Raw genomic sequence first — 20,589 nt, forward strand, 5'->3', positions numbered from 1 at the left:
TCCTGATTCCAAAAACATAGATATGATATCTTTGGATTAAAAACACGCTCAGAAAGTTAAAACGAAGAGAGATACAGAAAAGCGTGCTATGCAGCACAGCGAAACCACTACCGCGCTAAACAGGCTCATCAGTTTCACTGCGTTTTGCACGGCGGACTACGGTCATTGTGAAAAAATGCAGTGCGTCAAGTAATTTGAAGCCTCCCTAAAATGGGGTGTTCAAGCTAGACCTTTTTAAAGGGCAATTTCATAATAACACGATTTTAGAGGTTATCAATTTTTGCACAGAAAGAAAATCAAAATGATGTGAAAGTGAAACTTGGCACCATTACTGTGTCCAAAACAAAGCACCAATAATACAGTGAGTGTGGTTTGTGTGCATTATTCCATTCCAGTTTCCACAGCTTCACATTACTATTGCAATTTGATGCAAGCAAAGAAAAAGAAAGCTCTCAATACTAAAACCATGAATCCTTTGTTCAGATCTAGTAGGGTGCTTCCATAGTTGTTTGTTTCAGCTACCCCCTCCCTCTTCCCCATTGTTCAAACTTACAAAGATATTTTTTTTAATGAAATTCAAGTGCCAGAACTATGGGAGAGATCCCCCTCCCCCTCAATCTCCAGTAGAATCTTTGACCTCATGAAAAGGATTTACCAAAGAAGATTCTGACAGACGAGTGATCGCATTTGGGTACATCTGTGACTTTCTGTGCGTGTTCAACACATTTTAAAAACCATCCGAAGGCAAATCTTGTTTAAAACAACAACAACAACAACAACAACAACAACAACAACAACAACAACAACAACAACAACAACAACAACAACAACACGTTTTTGAGCGGATTGTTGAGATTCGGTGCTTGATGACGATAAAATAATTTTTCTTTGAAACTAGCATTTAATCTGAACTGAAAGGGCGAGTGGTATTCAAACTCTTAGTCCGGTGGAAATCTGGTTCAAAGTCAATAAAAACGTCAATGGAATATTGTTTCTAACACTTACTTATTGAAGGGTTAAATGTTCTTAACAATATTTTCTGTTTGAAAAACAAAAACAACAAACATGCTGAAAACGCATGAAAAGTCACAGCGCCATTTGCATTTGCCGTCTAGATAGACTACATGACTCATTGAGCGATCAGTCGCATCAGTGTGAACAGTTGCTTTTGCAATAACAGAAAGGTACATTTGAACCAAATATATGCTAATGAACTATTAAAATACCAAAAAGACAAGGCGAATCATAAAATATATAGGTGAGGAAATGATAAAATCCTTACTTTTTCCACACTGCTTTGAAGAGTCCATATTTTCGGCGGCATCAGGAAGTGACGTCATGCAGAGCGAGTCTAGAGAGTGACTTCCCCATAACCAGGAAAAAACCGATTCGAAACACACTTCGGTGTGTGAAATCCGTAAACACAGCTAACCGGAAAAAATGTCAAAATGAGACATCCTGTTCAAATCAATTTTTTTGATGATAAAATAAGATTTCCTGCATTGTACATGCTTTGAAAAAAATGGGTTCCTAAAATGAGACCCCATTTTTTTTCAGAGCCCCATTTCAAGAGGATGTTAACTGCTCTGTGACCTCACTTTGACACGATTACAAGCACACACACACACACGCACACACACACACACAACACACATACACACACACACACACACACAACACACATACACACACACACACACACATACACACACACACACACACACAACACACATACACACACACGCACACACACACACACAACACACATACACACACACACACAACACACACACACACACAACACACATACACACACACACACAACACACATGCACACACACACACACGCACACACACACACACACACACACACACACACACAACACACATACACACACACGCACACGCACACACACACACACACACAACACACATGCACACACACACACACACACACACACGCACACACACACACACACACACACACACACACACACACAACACAACACACATAACACACATACACACGCACACACACACACACACACACACAACACACATACACACACACGCACACACACACACACACACACACACACGCACGCACACACACACACACACACGCACGCACGCACGCACACACACACACACACACACACACACACACACACACACACACACACACACACACACACACACACACACACACACACACACCCAGGGGGCAGTTGATTATTGGGCAGATCTGTGATGGTGAGCCAAATCGTTTGCATGGGAAATAATGTGCCTTTAACTGCATTATGACAACTTTTTTTTTTCGCTTTAATATAAAGTGTTGTTATTGTAATTGTTAACTACATGATGATATTTTTTAACAAATGCAAGGAACATAATGTATCATCAGTTCATTAATTGAAGTTATGGTGTAGGGTTTAGCTCACAGAACAAGTATTGTATCGAACAGGAAATTAACGAAAATCAATTCGTTAATCAGTTAATGTATAAATGAATGAATGGATGCATGAATTTTGAATGAAGGAGGAACGGAATGGAGGAATTAAGGGATGAATACATGCAAGAATAAATTAATCCATGCTTATTGGAGAATTGAAGGAAGGAATGCATGAATGGATGAATGAATGTATGTATGAATGCAAGAATGAATGCGAATACCTGAATGTATGCCTGCATGATTGAATGGGTGAATGAATGAATGAATCCATCAATCAATCAATTACTCAATCACTCAATCTGTGACTGTTTCTTTGTTTATTTCCGTGTTTGAAATCGGCGTGCGGGTCTGTTTTTCCCTTGTACGTGCGCGCGATAGCTGTCGCGGTGTATGAGTGCGACTACACGTGCCTTGGCGTGTGTGTGCGAGTGTGCGAGGGCTGTATTTTGTATATTGATTATTTGATACATGTATAAATGTGTCTCCATGAACATGTTTTGTTTTAATCTTGTGTCGATACTATTTAGTTCTGCCTCGTTATTAGCCATTGAGTATAACTGTTTTATCATCATTGCTTTGTTGTTGTTCTTTGGCCATTTACGTTGAATGACTTGTTATACATTGACATTGATAGTTTTATTCTTCTTCTTCTTCGTCGTTCGCTAGATAGTTTTATTATAAGAACCTGTTCTAATTCCTATTAACTCGATGTTCTTTAACTATATGTATACATAAATGCATATTGTAAAGCAGTATGCATTGTTAGAGGATCTTCTAGTGGCAGTGTTTAAATGTCGAAGCTGCTTTTCCCAGTTTTACCTAAGAGACCGACTGTATTTTAAGTTATTGTATTTGTCAGACTTGATTGTACCAAGTCCCTACACACGTTGTAATGCGCTTAGAGCCAAATATTTTTGTTTTTTGTAAGGGATAGGCGCAATATAAATACACTTTATTATTATTATTATTCAATCGATAAGTGCACTATTTCAGAGTGTGCGGCAGGCCTGTACGGCGAGGGATGTGGCCAAGTGTGCACAAACTGTCGGGTCAACACCACGTGTCATCATCAACACGGCCAGTGTCTGGTCGGATGTGCACCAGGATTCTCTGGAACTCTTTGTGGTATGTATTATTTACTCATTTACAATGGTGACACACTCTAAATATTATTTTTATTCTAATTTTATCGTGCGTTTCACAGGATCAACGTTTGACAATTTAGATAAATAGTTAGATACCAGAAACATCTTATTATCATACAATGAGAACATCATAGAGAGAGAGAGAGAGAGAGAGAGAGAGAGAGAGAGAGAGAGAGAGAGAGAGAGAGAGAGAGACAGAGAGAGAGACAGAGAGAGAGAGAAATAGAGGGGGGGGGGGCACTCACCATCACACTTTCCGGTATTATCGTCACACTTATTGTCCTTGCAACCAGAACTGCACTGCTGGCATCCTCCGCCTAGTTCTCTGTTGTAGCCTGGAGCACAGCCTGCACTCACACAGTTCCGATTAAACACATATTATGACGTGGCAGAAGCTGCATAGATGGAATCTATGGTTTAAGTTTTATGTGGCACAGAGAGAGAGAGAGAGAGAGAGAGAGAGAGAGAGAGAGAGAGAGAGAGAGAGAAATGAGAGAGAAAAAGAGAGAGAGAGCGAGAGAGACAGAGAGAGAAAGAGAGAGAGGATTGCACAGAACATGGGAGAGAGAAAGAGAGAGAGAGAGAGAGAGAGAGAGAGAGAGAGAGAGAGAGAGAGAGAGAGAGAGAGAGAGAGAGAGAGAGAGAGTTACTGACACAGACACTACCCGCTATTACGAGTTAGTCGTGTGACAGTCCCCGCTATTACGAGTTAGTCGTGTGACAGAGAGCTTTCTTGCACACGAGACTGTAGATGTCTCACGACGGCGAAGCCGAAGTGAGACAGCAGCAGTCGAGTGTGCAAGAAAACTCTCTGTCACACGACTAACTCGTAATAGCGATTATGTCTCACAGCATAGGCATAGAAAGACAGAAATGAGTTTTTGGGGATGAAAATAACAGGCAAAAAACAAGACTGAAAAACACAATTGCCCTTTTACACATACCCTACACACGCATGCGCGCAGAAGATAGATTCAATGCGTTTCGTGTCTTTTCTGGTTGAATGCATTCAACAAAATATCAACCAACGTTTCTGAATCTGGCAATGAAAAAAGATAAACTTATTTTGAATCAAACAGCACATACCAACGAAAGCTAAACACACAAACACACACGCGCACTAACACAGATTGAATGCAAAGCGCGAACGAACACGGAAGATTTTTGTAGGTCAGGTCGTGGGAAAGTCCACCCGAAATGTTCCACAGGGGAACTGGTTGTGTTTGTATTGTTTATTTTCTCACAGTGATGTTGATGGTTTTCACAGTGCCGTTTTGAAAGAATATTTTCCGAATTTGGGGCACACTTTTGACTTTTGGTTCGTTTATCTCGTCGAAGTAACATTCGAGTGTTTCTAAATCAAAACCTTCCAACACCGCTGGTGCAGATTAGACCTGCCTGACTGTCTGCGTGCGTGTTAGAGCTGAAGACGAAGCCTCAATCGCCAAAGCGTCACCTATCTGTAGGTCCTGAGCATCGGATGTACGTTGATACGTGGTGAGATCCGCACGGAACTGTCTATGCAACTTTTCCTAGTCACAGGTGTAAGGTTCGATCTTTTCTTTGAAATTTCGTCCTCTGTGTACGTAGCAAAGCGTTTCGCCATTTTCGGTTTTCGTTGCAGACGACGATAGTGAAAGTAGTACCTATTGTTTTGTTTTGACCTTTCGTATTCAGGGTTCTTAATTGAAGCTTGGTAAAGGGAGCTTGTCGTGTAAGTGGAAAGTTGACGAAGCTTTTGAAAACAGAAATTGAATGAAGAAGAAAATGTGGCTTTCACAACACAGCCCCTTTCAGTTGGGGTTTTGGAGGATGGTGGTTATCGAACGATCGTGATCTTTGCCTTACACATTGATTTATGTCCGTAACAAAATGATAACTCACCCGTACGACATCTTACTTGGTTACCCAGTCAGGAAAAAAGTTATTTGTTTTTCAATGCTGTATTTGTCAATACCAGTTTACATTTCCCAAAAACTCCATCGATGCATGTGTGCTCACAGTACAAGTATGTCAACCAGCCTGCCCGGGAGCGATGAGTGTCGGGCCGCATATATTTCGCAGGTAGCACTGTACTAGAGAGAAAGAGAGAGAGAGAAAGAGAGAGAGAGAGAGAGAGAGAGAGAGAGAGAGAGAGAGAGAGAGAATTGAATTGCATTGAATTGAATTGAAATTTATTTTACGAGGGTGACAGAATAAGCAATGTATACATGCTTGTTTTCATCCGGCCCTCGCCCATTGAGGGGTAACAAACAAGAAGAAATTAAAGATAAGTTTAACTAGAGTACAAATGACATATTTACCATAGTTAACATGTCAAGCAACCAATAAGACATGTTAAAATGCATTAGGATTCTTTAGCAATGCTTGAAAATGATATATAACAGAGAAATAAGTGTTTGTAAAAACAAAAATAAAAAAAATCCTTCATGAATTATATATAATCATGTTTTTCAATATAATCAGAGAGTAAAGTTATATTTTGCCAGCTGCTTGATAATATTTCTTGTAAGTTTTGTAAAAGAAACAGCATGTAATATTCCTTGAATGATGTTTCATGAATTCGTAATTTAATTATATTTGGAATGGCGTTCCACATAATTGCTCCAGAATATGATAGACTCGACTTGTACAGGTCAATTCTTGGAGTTGGGGTAATTAATTTGTTACATTTTCTATTATGATTTATTTTGAAATTTGAGGCAATGAGTGTAGGTGCATTCCCTGACATAATTCTATACATCATCACACCTTTGTTATATGCAAATCTATCTTTGATAGGAAGAATTTGCAATCGTTTATAATCAGTCATGGAAAGAGATGTATTTTTTAAAATAATTAATTTAACAGCTCGTCTATGTAAACTGCCCAAGTGTTTCAAAGTATTTGCACTTGCAGAGTCCCACACTGTGGAAGCATAGTCAATAGCTGACTGAATATGTGCCTGAAAAAACAGTTTTCTTGTGCGAAGGTCTAGAAAGTGTTTGATTTTTGATAACTGAAATATTTTTTTGGATGTGTTTTTACAAAGTGTATCTACATGTTTTGACCAAGACAGGTTATTGTCAATAGTTATTCCCAAGACTTTATGGCTATCAACTTCGGTAACATCTTGATTTCGTATTAGCAATGTAGAGAGAGAGAGAGAGAGAGAGAGAGAGAGAGAGAGAGAGAGAGAGAGAGAGAGAGAGAGAGAGAGAGAGAGAGAGAGAGAGAGAGAGAGAGAGCGAGCGAGCGAGAGAGAGAGAGAGAGAGAGAGAGAGAGAGAGAGAGAGAGAGAGAGCGAGAGAGAGAGAGAAAGAGAGAAAGAGAGATAGATATATAACACGTATGCTTTGATCTGGACTTTTCAGGAAACAATCTGTTTTATGCAAATTCAGTCCAAATTTTACAAACAAATGTTTTGCTCGCTCCAAATTGCGGGAATGCATTTCAGCTAGGTACCTTTAGCGGTATTGACCCTGTCTTTCTAGTTCCCCCCAAAAAATAGCAGCATCTACTTACGTATGGTTCCCCATTATAAAAACCACCTTCGATAAGCAAAATAACATATCATATACATTCTTGTTTCACTTATTTACTGAAATGCTTCCTAGAAATCACATATAATTAGCGTTCAGACTTTCCAAAATGATATACCAAACCGTCTTATGTTTATGTGTCCGTTGATCATTTCATTTTTGTTTTCTCTTTGATTCTGATTAGTTCATTTGGTTTCGGGATGTGCTTCAAATAATGCTCTCATTGTTCAAAATGAAACATATGCATCTGATTCAGTATTATGATTCAAACACTGAGTTTGTTCATGTTATTTTGAAGTAACATTTGCTTTTTACAATGATTTGTGATAGCATCTTCACTGGTCTATATGAGGCGCCCAGGCTCCTACTACAAGTTTTAATTTGTGTCTGCATTTAATTTTTGATGAATGTGTATACAAGCGTATTTATTCCAATAAGGTCTAACTGTTAATAGAATGGAGAAAAATTACATAATATAACCTTTCGCGAGAAAACCAACTAGCTATCAGAATAAAAGAACAAGTGGTCTGTATGCTGGGTCTTTCCCTATGTTTTTACTACGCTTCTATTAGACAAAAAATTCATGTGTGTGTTTTTTTCTAAACAAACACAAACAACAGTTTAGCTATCCTGATTGAGGACGTGTGTATGCGTGTATTTCAGTATTGATGGTTGAAGTTGTGTCCAGAAAGTGCAGCTTCTCAACCCATGAGCTATCTTGGATTCGGGCTGGTTGCTGAGTAGTTATTTTGTTGGTTGCTGGGTGGTTATCGACAATAAACTCCCCTTGCAGTTTACAGTTGGAAAGAAGCAGAAGGAGGAATACACATAAATCACCGCAATCTGCCGACTCCACAAGCGGTTACAGCAGCCCAGGGAAGCTTTGGATCCAAAATCGAAGAGTCGGTTGACACCCACCATGTTAAATCTAGTTGTGGTGAACGTCTACCCCAAACTGTTGCGGTAGTCTATACATATAAATAAAGGAGAGTATCTGTCTGTTTGTGTGTGTGTGTGTCTGTCTGTCTGTGATCGCCAAAGCTCCGAGAAGGGAGGGGGCAAGAAGACGATGTCGTGCATGTGCACTCCTGTGACTGTGAAGATGTGCACCTGACCACCACCGCCGCTGCCGACGCCGCTGCGCTGACAGCCCTCCAATCCTCCTCCGCGATGAGAGAAACTTTTAGTTGTGGCTTGACTCTTCTAAAAAAAAAGTAAACTTGCCCCCCCCCCCCCCCTTTCAATCCCCAGATCCGACCCCCCCACCACCACCACCCCCATTCTCACCACCACCGCCGACTCCACAACTACCACTCCCACTAGCCCTACATCATCAACACCAACCCAACCACCATCCCCAGCACCCCCATCATCCCCCATCACCACCACACCAACCCCTTCCTTACCTCCTAAAAGAAAAAAGAATTATAGCAATCTCGATGTCATCACTGCATGTCTACTAAAACGGCTACATTTCGTCTACAACACAACAAAGCACAAGCCGCGTCTGCATCCCTCAGCAGGTTCACGTCATATTCCGGAGTATTCAGATCAAAGCACGAAGCCGCGGCGTATCAGCACGATTGCAAAACTGAAGAGAATTCTCATGCCCTCGTACAGATAAAACACTCGAAAGAATTACACGCACTTGTATATATATAAGAACTAGAGGAATACCCGGCTTCGCCGGGGTGAATCGCGAGACAGATAGCGTGGCGGTTCACCACAATTACCTTTGAAGGCGAAGTCCTGTCAAACGGGATTGAGAATTTTAGAGCTTATTTCTTAGCCCTATATTATCTGCTGTGGCTTCTCAAATGCCAGAACATACAGACAGACAAAAGCCGCTAGACCACATCACAAACAGAACTCTACAATACACAGGTTTTTGCCCACACACACACACAAACACACACACACACACAGAGAAGCCGTATATATATATATGCATATCTATATCTATAAATATATAGAGATAGGTGAGAGTGTATTTTTCGCGTGGCTATAAATTGATTCGACCTTTTCACTTTGACAGTAAGAACAACTTACGGGTGCAAGGGAAGCGTTGTGGACAGCGCAGTGGACAGCGCAGTGACATTCTAAAAATAGTAACTTACAAACGGGAAAGCCACACGAAGGAAGGGAGATAAACGCTAAACACTGGAGAAGATAAGGAAGAGTTACTTATAATGGTGAAATGAACACAAAAACCAAAATCCGTTCAGCGCTGCGCGCTGAGAGCACGTGTTGAAATATCTCATCGATGATATTGTGTCCGGGGTGTAGCTGAATACGGTGTCCAAATTTGAAAAAGATCCACCGAGAACTTTGGCGTTGTGATGTGGTGTAGCGGCTTTGGTGTGTCGGTATGGGGGCTCGGGTAGCTGAGGTGGAACCAAAATCGGTTCTGCGCTGCGCGCTGAGAGCACGTGTTGAAATATCGACCAGGTTGTGTCCTGTCCCGGGTCTACCTGAATATGCCCACCAAATTTGAAGCAGATCCATCGAGAACTTTGGCCGTGCATCGCGAACTCACACACAGACACACACACAGACACACAGACACACAGACACACAGACACTAGTCGTATATGACTAAGTGCCAAAAGGTGCTCACAGAACAGAAGACGACTTTGTTTTACAATAAAAATGTTTCTAAAAACGTGTGTCTGCTGAAAATTGGTGTGTGTGTGGATGAATATGGGAACAGATAGTGGACATAATTTCGTGTGTCTGACTTGAACGGTTTTGAAGTTATCTTTGTTTAAAGTCAAAAATAACGCCAAAACCGGCCATCTGAAAACGGACATCGTGATACCTCGTGTTTTGAATATGCCACAGAAAAATAACAAGAAGCACAAATGAATTGCATTTAGTTTGATTGAATGCCTGAAACATCGCTTTACAGACGAGACCAAACGTCAAATCTAAATCTCGAGAGAATTTTTTTTTTCGATAACCGAATTTTAAGGTGTCGCACGCAAGATGTGTCGTCATCACGGCATACATTTTTCAATCGCAGATATTTACTAAATTTCTTTTTCAAAAATTCTGGAATTGATGTCGACACGTCAAGCGATAACGGTGTATCAAACTGCTGTCTTTCAAGTAATCCAGCAAAGACTGCAGAACTTTTGAACAGCATTTTTGAAAACGATTTGAAAATTTCGTCATATCTTGCGTGCGACAAAATGTTCGGTAATTAACGGTTATTTTCTTTTTAAAACAAAATTTACATGTACAAAGATCTACTTCATCTACGGACGGGCGCAGTGGCGTGGTGGTAAGACGTCGGGAGGTCGTGAGTTCGAATCCCGGTCGCTGCCGCCTGGTGGATTAAGAGTGGAGATTTTTCCGATCTCCCAGGTCAACTTATGTACAGACCTGCTAGTGTCTTAACCCCCTTCGTGTGTACACGCAAGCACAAGACCAAGTGCGCACGGAAAAGATCCTGTAATCCATGTCAGAGTTCGGTGGGTTATAGAAACACGAAAATACCCAGCATGCCTCCCCCGAAATCGGCGTATGGCTGCCTGAATGGCGGGGTAAAAACGGTCATACACGTAAAAATCCACTCGTGCTGAAAACATGAGTGAACGTGGGAGTCTAAGCCCATGAACGAAGAAGAAGAAGATCTACGGAACCACGTGACACATTCTGTGTTCAAAATTTGTGAAGAAATCACGAACCACGAATGCGCTATCAAGTGTTGAAATTATGTCGTCAACATCTTTTCAGATCTTGCGTGCGATACCATCTTGCGTTCAACATAAAATGTCACTACCTTATCGAGTTTAATGGGTAAAACTAACTATTTGTTGTCTTAGTTTAATCTTCTTAATTAAAAGCGTAATAAAACCGAATTTCCAAGATGAATTTTAATTGAGATTAGCGAAAGAGCGGGCACGCAAGTCGACCTTAAAGTAAAAGAATGATAACACGAGCGTTTGTCGTGTTGTCTTGCGTGCAACACATTGTCCAAAAAGGAAAATGTATATTTTTCTCAGACGTTTTTTAATTTGAAACCTTGAAACTTCACACACATTTGGGGTTTAATCGCCCCCATGCATGGTAAAAGTCTTGTTGACCCTTGTCAGATTCCAAGGTCACGGCTGGGTCACATGTGGTTCAGAAAACGGATGAAACATATTTTTTCAGAGATTTTTGAAGCTAGAACCTTCAAACTTCAAACAACGCTTTTGCTTAATGATTGTTCAACATGGAGAATTCAAGGTTGATCCTTGAGAAATGTGAAGGTCATAGCAGGGTCTCGTGTGGGTAAAAATGAGATTGTTCGGACACTGCATGTAGCATGGAACGACAAAACATAAGTCATGTCATATTTCAGATATCAGTACATTTACAAATGGACAACACCAGCAAACATGAACCAAGTCTGGTCGACCTTAGTCAAATGTCAAGGTCAAAGTGGCGTTATGGTTTGGGTTAAAAAAAAAAGAAATTGTATTGAACTTCAATTTATATAAAACCAAAGTCTGGTTGATCTGTTTTAAGATTTAAGGTCAACAACAACAACAACAAATAGAAATTTGTTGATGCTTAAATCTTTGAAACTTCCAACAGGTTTGAGGTTTGACAACTTCTGGACTTTGAAATCTGGTATGGTTGATCCTGGTAATATTAATTGGTCAAAACATCAAGATCAACAATTATAAAATAAGCACTTTCACCAATGTCAAGTGAGCAATAGCAGCAAACGTGAGTCTTATAAAGATTATCACTTTTTGTGTGACCTCAACTTGACCCCTCTGAATGCTCTCAATCATGGAAATTGACCACACTTTGATTATAACCAAACAACATCAAAACTTTGGAATGTGTGAAGTTTCAAAGGTGTTGCTTAAAAGGCGTTCGTGAAAATGACAATTGTATGTGTCTGACTTCAATGCGACCCCACTGCGACCTTGACGTTTGATTTTATCAACCAGACTTTCATCATGTGTGAATGACTTCAAACACTATAAAACTAGTTGAAGAAATTGACAATTTTTCAAAGTTTAAGCCAGATGGCACTGCTGTGACCTTGAAATTTGACAAACATTAACCAGGCGGTCACCTTTTTTAGAAAATATCCTTAAAGGATCTTTAACCTTACTGTGACCTTGGAATTTGATGAGGTTTAATTTAACTTGCGTAGTGTGCCAAGTTTCAAGGCCCTAGCTTCAAAAACATATGAGAAAACCTCATTGAAAAATGTATATGTTTGACCTCAACGCGACCCTGCTGTGACCTTGACTTTTTCAACCAGACTTTAATCGTGTGTGAACATTATACACTAGAACTGTGTGTATTTTCAAAGCTCGTGCTATAAACGCGCTGAATAAATTGAAAATATTCCACATTTGGACCAGATGTGACCCCGCTGTGACCTTGAACTTTGACAAAGATTAACCAGCAGGTCACTTTTAATGAGGTTTTATAAAAATGCTGAAAGTATGTGAAGTATGTAAAGTCTAACTGATCTAGTATTAAAACATGTAAGACGTGACAACGACAATTTTCCAGTTTGCAAAGGAAATTTAACCTCGCTGTGACCTTGAAATTCAATGTTGTTTAATGTGATGTGCACCATACCTGGAGGTCATTATACTTTGGTTGTGTGCCAAGTTTCAAAGCCCTAGCTTTAAAAACGTGCGAGATAACCTTAATGCTATGACTCAGTGCCGTTTTGAATGATATAACGAACAAAATTATCGTTATTTGTAAAATCATTTGGGTAAATTTATCTTTTCTTTTCGTAATTGGGTTCCAGCATCTGTTGTCTTAACAAAAATCACAATATCAGTCGTGTTTGTCAACTTTTATTTTTTAGCCCCTTTGTCCGCTTTTCGTGCGCACCTTTTGGCACTTAGTCATATATATATAGATGGATGTAAGTGTGTGTGTGTGTGTGTGTGTGTGTCTGTGGTCGCCATACGCCTGAGATGGCAAGTTAAAATTAATATTAAAAGTCCTACGGTTTTGAGCCATTAAGGACTTGAGTGTTTGTCCGCTTTCAAAAAGAGGAAAGAAAGAAACAAAAAATAAGGAGAGGAGGGCAGGGGGTGGGGTTGAGTTGATAATGCTCTGTGGAATTTGTTAAAATGAAAAGTAGTTAAGATGTTTCTTGGTAAGAATTATAAGTCTGTATTCTATATCTTGAATAACGGGTTAGTAAAATGATTTTTTATTTTTTATTCAAATCGAGTTAAAAAGTGGAACCTTTCAGGATCACCAATAAAACCAAATAGATGAGCAAGTAAGAGGAACACGAACAATAAATCTCAAAACTTTTTACAAATAAAAGGATTAAAATGTAAGCCACGAAGGCCGTGGTAATAAAAACAATATGTACAGTTTGGCGACTAGTGGGCCTTGGGTGAGGATATGTTGTCTAGAGGGTAGTCGCTGGAATCAGGAGGGATGGCGGGAGCCACTCGACCTCAAACTGAAACACGCTGATGTGATAATCTGGGCTTAGTTATACCCACAGCCCCATGTCCGAGTCCCTGACCAGTCGGCACAGCAGCAAGCTGTGTGACCAGCCTAGAGAACTGCTACTGCGCAGATAATCCTGGGGACTCAGACCATGGAGCTGCATATGGTCATATAAGGTTTTAAAGGTAATTCTATTTGTAGCGCATGGAGCGAAAATGTGTTGAAATGAATAGGGTTCTCCACAATGGCAGGACTTGTTAAAGATATGGAAGCGGCAGCCGCCGGCACGGAGGCGTCTGAAGATAGTGAGGAGGTTTGTTGGGAGATCGGGGTGTAGATCGTTCATATCAATGGGTTGATAGGACAGAGATGTTACGTACTGACTTCGAATGAGTTTACGGATTTTACTGTAGAACTCGGTTACTGAGTAGCCGATGTTAGTGTTAGCTGGGCTATATTCTGCCGCCTCTTTGGCAGCGACATCCGCCAGTTCATTTCCCCGGACCCCTACGTGAGAGGGGACCCAGAGAAATGATACGGATGTGCCGGATGAGATTAACTGGTGACATATAAAGAGGATTTCTCTTTGTAGCTCTGCCCGATTTGATGTGTTTCGATGCAGAGCTTGTAATGAAGAGCGCGAGTCAGAGCAGAAAACTACCGCACGCGGTGTGACTGGGAGGTCATTTATAAAAGTGCATGCCATGAGCAAGGCAAATAGCTCGGCTGAGAATATGGAGATGTCTTTATTAAGAGTATATTTCCTTGAGATTTTGAGATCTGGGATTACAAAGGCGCAGCCAACGCTGCCGTCTGCAAATTTGGATCCGTCAGTGAAGACTTTTAAATGCCGAGAATTTGTAGTTTAGGGTTTCTTTTGTGACAGTAGCTAGGTAGACGGGGTTATCTTTTTTGGTAGTATTATCTTCACTGTCGTATATGATAGTAGGGGTTTCCTCAAGCCAAGGCGGGTAGGAGGGCGGGGGGACCCTGGCCAGCTCACTGACCTTCACCCCGCTATCGGCTAGAATGCGGTTTACTGTGTCGGATAAGGGTAGCGTTTTGGCCAAGAGTTGAGTGCTATGTTTGGTGTTGGCCTCATAATTTTGGTGCTGAGGAAAAAAGTCAGTCAGGACCTCGCAGGCAGAGTTCTCTACCGCGTGGGCTCTGACAGCATACTGAGCTGAACGGAGTTTTATCTCATCCACAAGGGGCAGCCACCCACACTCGCTGTAGACTCGACTCTTACTCGCTTGTTGGGAGAGTCCCAGAGCTATTTTGAGCGCCCTGCACTCTATAATAGCCAGTTTTTTCATGAGCGCCGGGCGCGTCGCGAAATAAGCTTCGCACCCGTAAAGGAGGCGGGAGCGAATTAATGCCCGCACTACCTCTGTGACACACTTACGTCCTCTGGCCCAGGATTGGGACGCCAGGTAGCGTATGATATAAAGATCCTTGTTGGCCTTATTGATCAGATGTTCGATATGACTGGTCCAGTTAAGTCGGGTATCGATGATAACGCCGAGGAACTTAACTTCTGAGCTCGGTTTGATAATATCACAACCTATCTTTATACTGCAGTTCCTGTACAGTTGTCTACGGGAGACAACAAGAAAGACTGTTTTATTTGAGGCTAGTTGGAAGCCGTTGGTGTACATATATTGACAGAGGTTGTCGATTTTAGTTTGGTAAGAAGATAAGTCAACAGTGTTGGTAACTCTGTTATGGCGTGGTCTATTAGTGTCTATTAAGGCGAGGTCGTCCGCATACAGAAGTACACTGGCACCGTCAACCTTAACAGAAGTAATGTCATAGAGCATGATGCTGAATAAGTTTGGCGCGATGATACTGCCCTGGGGAACCCCCATGTCCAGCGCATGGGTTTCGGACACCGAAGAGCCCACTCGGACAGACATCTTGCGATTGCTGATGAAGTTTTTGATGAATTGGTACATGTGGCCAGAGACACCGATTCTGCCGAGTTTTAGGAGTAGACGAGCATGCCAGACGCTGTCGTACGCAGATTTAATATCAAAGAAGGTTCCAAGAAGAGAATTATTACTATGTGCCAAGGTCTTTTTGATTTTTTCAGTGACGTGCACAATGTGGTCCGCACACGAACGACCTTGCCTAAAACCTGCCTGGCATGTAGGAATGATATTGTGTTTATTGAGGTGGAACTCCAGCCTCTGGTTCACCACACGCTCAAAGATCTTGCTGAGGTGGGGGGTTAGTGATATGGGGCGGTAACTGCCAGGTAGATTGCCCGGTTTTCCGCTCTTCAATACTGCTACTACTTGTGAGTCTGACCACGCTGCGGGGATAGTATCCTTTAACCAGCATAGGTTGAAAAACTGAGTGAGCAACTTAACAAAGTTAGGTGGTAGATGTTTTATCATGTGATATGATATTGGGTCTAAACCTGTGGATTTTTTTGGGTCTTTCACAGAAGAGATGGCGTTTTGGACTTCTTTTGCCTTAAACATGCAGTTTATAGGCAACTGGTTGTCATCTGGGGGGTATGTGAAACCCTTCTCCTGATCTAACCTATAATTGAGTCGTTCAGTATCTAGGGATTTTGATTGACTATTTTTGGCAAAGGTATCTGCTAATAGGTTTGCCTTTTCAGAGTCAGTTGTGGTCATTTTATCACCCGATAGTAGTGGCTTTTCTTTAGTTCTGTATCTACATTTAAATCTGCGGATTTTCTTCCAGATTTTGCCACAGTCTTTGTAATCTTTAGTTTCTTTGTGGACAAAGTTTTCCCAGTTTTGAAGTTTAGCCTCAGCGGTGATCTGGTTAAATTGTATTTCAGCTGACTTCATATTCGTGAAGTTAGCGTCTGAGCAGTGCCTGAGATATGTCCTAATGTGATATCGCTTGTTTGCCAAGGCTTCATCACAGTCTGCATTCCACCACTCATTCCTTTTGGCCTTACAGTTAGGATTTACTGATTTAAGCGGAATGTGATTATTGGCAGCAGTGAGTATACATTGACGTATGTTATTGTAAGAGGCTTCGATGTCATCCGTAAGGAGAGTTTCCTCCCTGACACCCTCGAGCTCCGCACGGAAGCTGTCCCAATTTGCCTGTTTGTAATTGTACTTTTTTCTGACCTCCGAGTTATTGCGATTAGGGGCGAAGTGGCGGAAGGTAAGAACAATGGGTAAGTGATCGGAGCCGAGGGCGTCCGGGAAAACGTTCCAGTCGATGTCAGTGACTATGGCATTTGAGCAAAGGGAGAGATCGATTGCTGATGGGGAATGGTCAGCTCTGTCTGGAAGTCTGGTTGCCGAGCCATCGTTTAGTATACAAAAGTCAGTTTCCAAAATGACGTCAGCAAGGTTGCTATTGGCATGTTTGTATCTAGGGTTAGCAGAGTCCCACAGAGGGTGGTGATTATTAAAATCACCCATCACGCACCAGTGTGCCCTGCCATGATCCAGGGATTTTAGCCAGTCGGTAGTTCCTTTTTTTATTACACCCGTGGGGGTAATATATGTTAACTATGTTGAGGTTTTTGGATCCTTTTATTTCGATTTCAACAGCACATGTACTGAGATTTTCTGAACTAGGGATGAGAGGTGCAAAGGGTTTGTAATTTAAGGAAGACTTTAGATAAATAGCTGTTTGAATGAGTTGCCCTGAGCCCTTTTGCTCTACTATGGGAGGGAAGTCAAAACCATCTATAGAAGGCAGTAGGGAGCGTTTTCTCTTGACTGACTGGATAACTAAGATGTCAGCAGAGTGATTTGATATATAATTATATAGCTGAGAGAAGTTAGAGTTGATAGAGCGACAGTTCCACTGTAATATGATAAATCCGTGACCGCTTTCACTTTGTTCAGCCATTTTAACACGCACAAAGAAGGTAAGTTAAAGGGCAGATTTAAAATAGGTTAAAAAGTGGTTTTGACAGCTTTCATATCCGTCACGGACAACTGCTTGGCACCAGCAAGGGCGCCCAGCGCCAGAGTGGCGCCGCCCGGAATGAAGCGTTCAACCTTGGTGTTGGAGAGTTGTGTGTATGTAGCTGAGAGGGAGTCGATCAGGTCGAGAGGACTCTGCATCTGTCTGGCCTTAACCATGAAGCCGAGGCACTGCTCGATGAAACCTTGAAGGCCTCTTTGTTGTTCATTTAAATTTGCATATTGCTCTCCTGTTTTTAGCTTATCTAGTGCAGCGTTGGCTAGCTCAAGCTCTGCCTTCTCCTGCTCCTCCCTCATCTGCTGCTTTATTTCCTGTTCAGTTTTAAGTTTGTATTCTCTGAATCTCTGGGCCAATCCCTCCTCCATTCTCCCCATCAACCTCTCGAAGAGCTGCTCTTCTTTCGAGTCCTCCTTCCTGTTCTGGGCTTTGCGTAGGAGGGAGGCCTTTAACCCGGGGGTCCCATGAAGCGGCGCCTCTGCCCGAGCCGTCTGAGACTTACAGGGCGCCTGGGGGCCAGGATTTGGATTTTGCGAAGTTGTTTGGTGCTTCGCGGTTGCAGCAGAACTGTCCGCATGAACTGGAAGGAGTGTATTGTCATGTTCGGTCATTTTGTTTTTGATTTCTTGTATTTTATTTACTTGCCCACCCAGGGGGGGTCTCTGGACAGCCAAAGAGTACCCGGACCGGGGGGTTGAGGTCCGCCGGATCGGTTGCGGAGGGGGACGCCAGAAGGAGTCCCTCATTTCCGCTGGGGCAGTCGCTGTTTTATTTTGTTGTTTGGCGAGCTCTCGCCGCGCCCGATCCAGGGCCTCAGAATATGGTATGTATGCTGCCGACCTGATCTTATTGGCCTGCAACCTCAGTCTCATTTCCGGGCATCCAAGATAAGCGGCGGAATGCTCGCCCTTGCAGTTTACGCAATGTTTGGCCTTGGTGCACGTCGCTCCGTCGTGGCCCTTGGAGCCACATCGGGGGCAGATCTGCACTTTTGATTTGCATTGTTGTTTTAGGTGCGATAGTCTCTGGCACTTCGTACAGCGCCGCACTGGAGGAGTGTAGGGTTCGACGCCGTACACCTCACTCTCCAGAACGACGCTGTCTGGAAGAATTGCCGTTGTAAACGTGACACGGACCGCCTGAGACGGTTTCCCATCCCTAAGGAGAAGACGGCGAAAAGATCGAACCGAGGAGGGGCCCTTTTCTACAAGACTCCCATCCTCCATCCGGACGCGCACGCCCACTGCCATCTCAGACAGGTCTGTTCCTGAATGTATTGTGGGTATGCGTTTAATGACACCTTCGGTTGTTACCTCCGGACGGTGGCATTTCACTTTGATGCCGCCGATCGAGTCCAGCCTCAATAGCTTGTTTTGTTGTGATGCTGAGGAGCACCCTACCAGGACGCTCCCAGCTGCCAGCATGCGTATTTCTTTGACCTCGCCGATGGCAAGGTCAAAAGTTTTTTTCCTCCTGAGGCCGAGTCCCTGCAATGTTGCAGGGCCCTCCTTCAGGTCCTGCACCACCACGGGGAACTCTAAGAAGGAGGGAGGAGGTTGCTTGGGTTGGTAAAGAAGTTTTCTTCGGGGTCTTTGTTTTGTGTGTGTGTGTGTATTGGCAGGTGGTAGTGGCTGTTGAGTTGTCTGGTTTACTTGTGATTCAGTTAGGGGTTGGGAGGTGTCGACCCCCCGGGCAGATGTTGCATGGGAAATACCTGTGTTTCCCTGAAGAGGGGGACCCTCGCAGAGGACCTTTTGCTTCTTTTTCTTTTTGGGCTTCTTACGATTGACTTCGGTGAAGTCTTCCTCAAAATGATCAGTAATCTGAGAGCGTGGGGGGCTATCCCGGAAGAGAAGAGATTCCGGAGAGCTCTGCCCCCCCTCAGGGTCGTCCTCCCGCAATCTCTTTCTCTTGAAAGGAGAAGATATGCTGGTTTTCTCATTGGTGATTGCTTTATTAAGCTGTTTGGATTTTGGGGACTGACCAGTCCGGCTGGCCCGGTCAGTCTCATTCAGTGATTCCATGGGAATATCTGGGGCGCGGTCAGAACCGCTTGCTGTTTGGTCCATATTAAGGGACCAATCTTGCTCCCTCAGAGCAGTGGTGTCCGTTGGAAGGTAGTTATCTACCCAGATGAACGTTTCCCGCCTATCAGCAAAGGTGGTGTTTGGCAGTTTGTGTTTAGCAACTTGGCTCATCACTTACAAGGTACGGTACGGTCACCAAGAAAAAACAAGCCAAACAGCTCAGGGTTAAAAAGGCAGGATAAAAGCAGGGTAACAAAAGCGTCCCTAGACAAAGAGTGAGCTGAAGCTCACCCCTCTAGCGACTTTCACTTCTCTCCCGAGAAACACGAGGACTCCTGCAGGGCGAGTGGGAACGCCACCAAGGGCAGCTAGCCCCCTTTCTGGACCCACGCCAAGAGCAGAGGGAGCTGTGTCGTGTGTTTAAGACACAACGAAAATGTGATTGTCCCCCTTTACCCTCAGGAATTCGGGAGAAAATCGCTATTTGAGCACTGACTTGGCTATGTAAGCTCGAGGTGCGTTAAAGCAGTCGCTATGTAATCAGCATGTTTGCTTGTGAAAGAACGCACTCTACGGGCCAGCAACTGCAGTGAATTACTCGTGCTGAGTGTGACATGACATGCACGTGACAGAACACGACATGACCCTGAGATGGCAAGAGGCCGGAACAAGATAGTGTGCAGGCACACTGTCTAAGAGTCGCAGGTTTTTGTTTCTTGATTCATTGTTTCCTTTCTCAGATTATGGACCTCCCCTTTATTGAATACAGCCTATATAGTGCAAGGCCAGTTCAATGTCTACCGTTCACCTGTAGCAAGCACATAATGCCAGTGATATTAGAGACTCTGTATGGCTCCTATGAGGGGAAGAAATGAAGAAAGAAAAATGAGCTGGACAGTTCCGGAAATTTCCAGAAGCTAAGAGAGGTAACTCTTACTTTGTGTTTTTATCCAAACAAGGGAGGTAGCGCTGATAATAATTGGATAGCGAGCGTCTTATAACGCTTTAGGTCTCTGCTTACACCCGGGCGAAGCCGGGCTTAACTGCTAGTTTGGTAATAGTTTTGTTTTCTAATGAGG

The 20,589-nt window shown here is 42.7% G+C and overlaps 2 protein-coding genes across 3 annotated transcripts in view; both read left to right on the top strand.

The window, feature by feature from the left end:
- LOC138965704 (multiple epidermal growth factor-like domains protein 10) overlaps window positions 1–20,589 on the top strand; it is a 219,401-nt gene that overhangs the window by 49,354 nt on the left and 149,458 nt on the right. The window lies entirely within an intron of this gene.
- Window positions 1–20,589, top strand: part of LOC138965708 (cell death abnormality protein 1-like) — a 129,251-nt gene that overhangs the window by 44,558 nt on the left and 64,104 nt on the right. For both annotated transcript variants that reach the window (XM_070337888.1, XM_070337889.1), the window contains exon 7: window positions 3,446–3,577. In XM_070337888.1, coding sequence (XP_070193989.1) covers window positions 3,446–3,577 — 132 coding nt within the window. The remainder of the gene's footprint in view (window positions 1–3,445; window positions 3,578–20,589) is intronic.

This window comes from Littorina saxatilis, linkage group LG4, assembly GCF_037325665.1.
Source record: "Littorina saxatilis isolate snail1 linkage group LG4, US_GU_Lsax_2.0, whole genome shotgun sequence".
NCBI lineage: Eukaryota > Metazoa > Mollusca > Gastropoda > Littorinimorpha > Littorinidae > Littorina > Littorina saxatilis.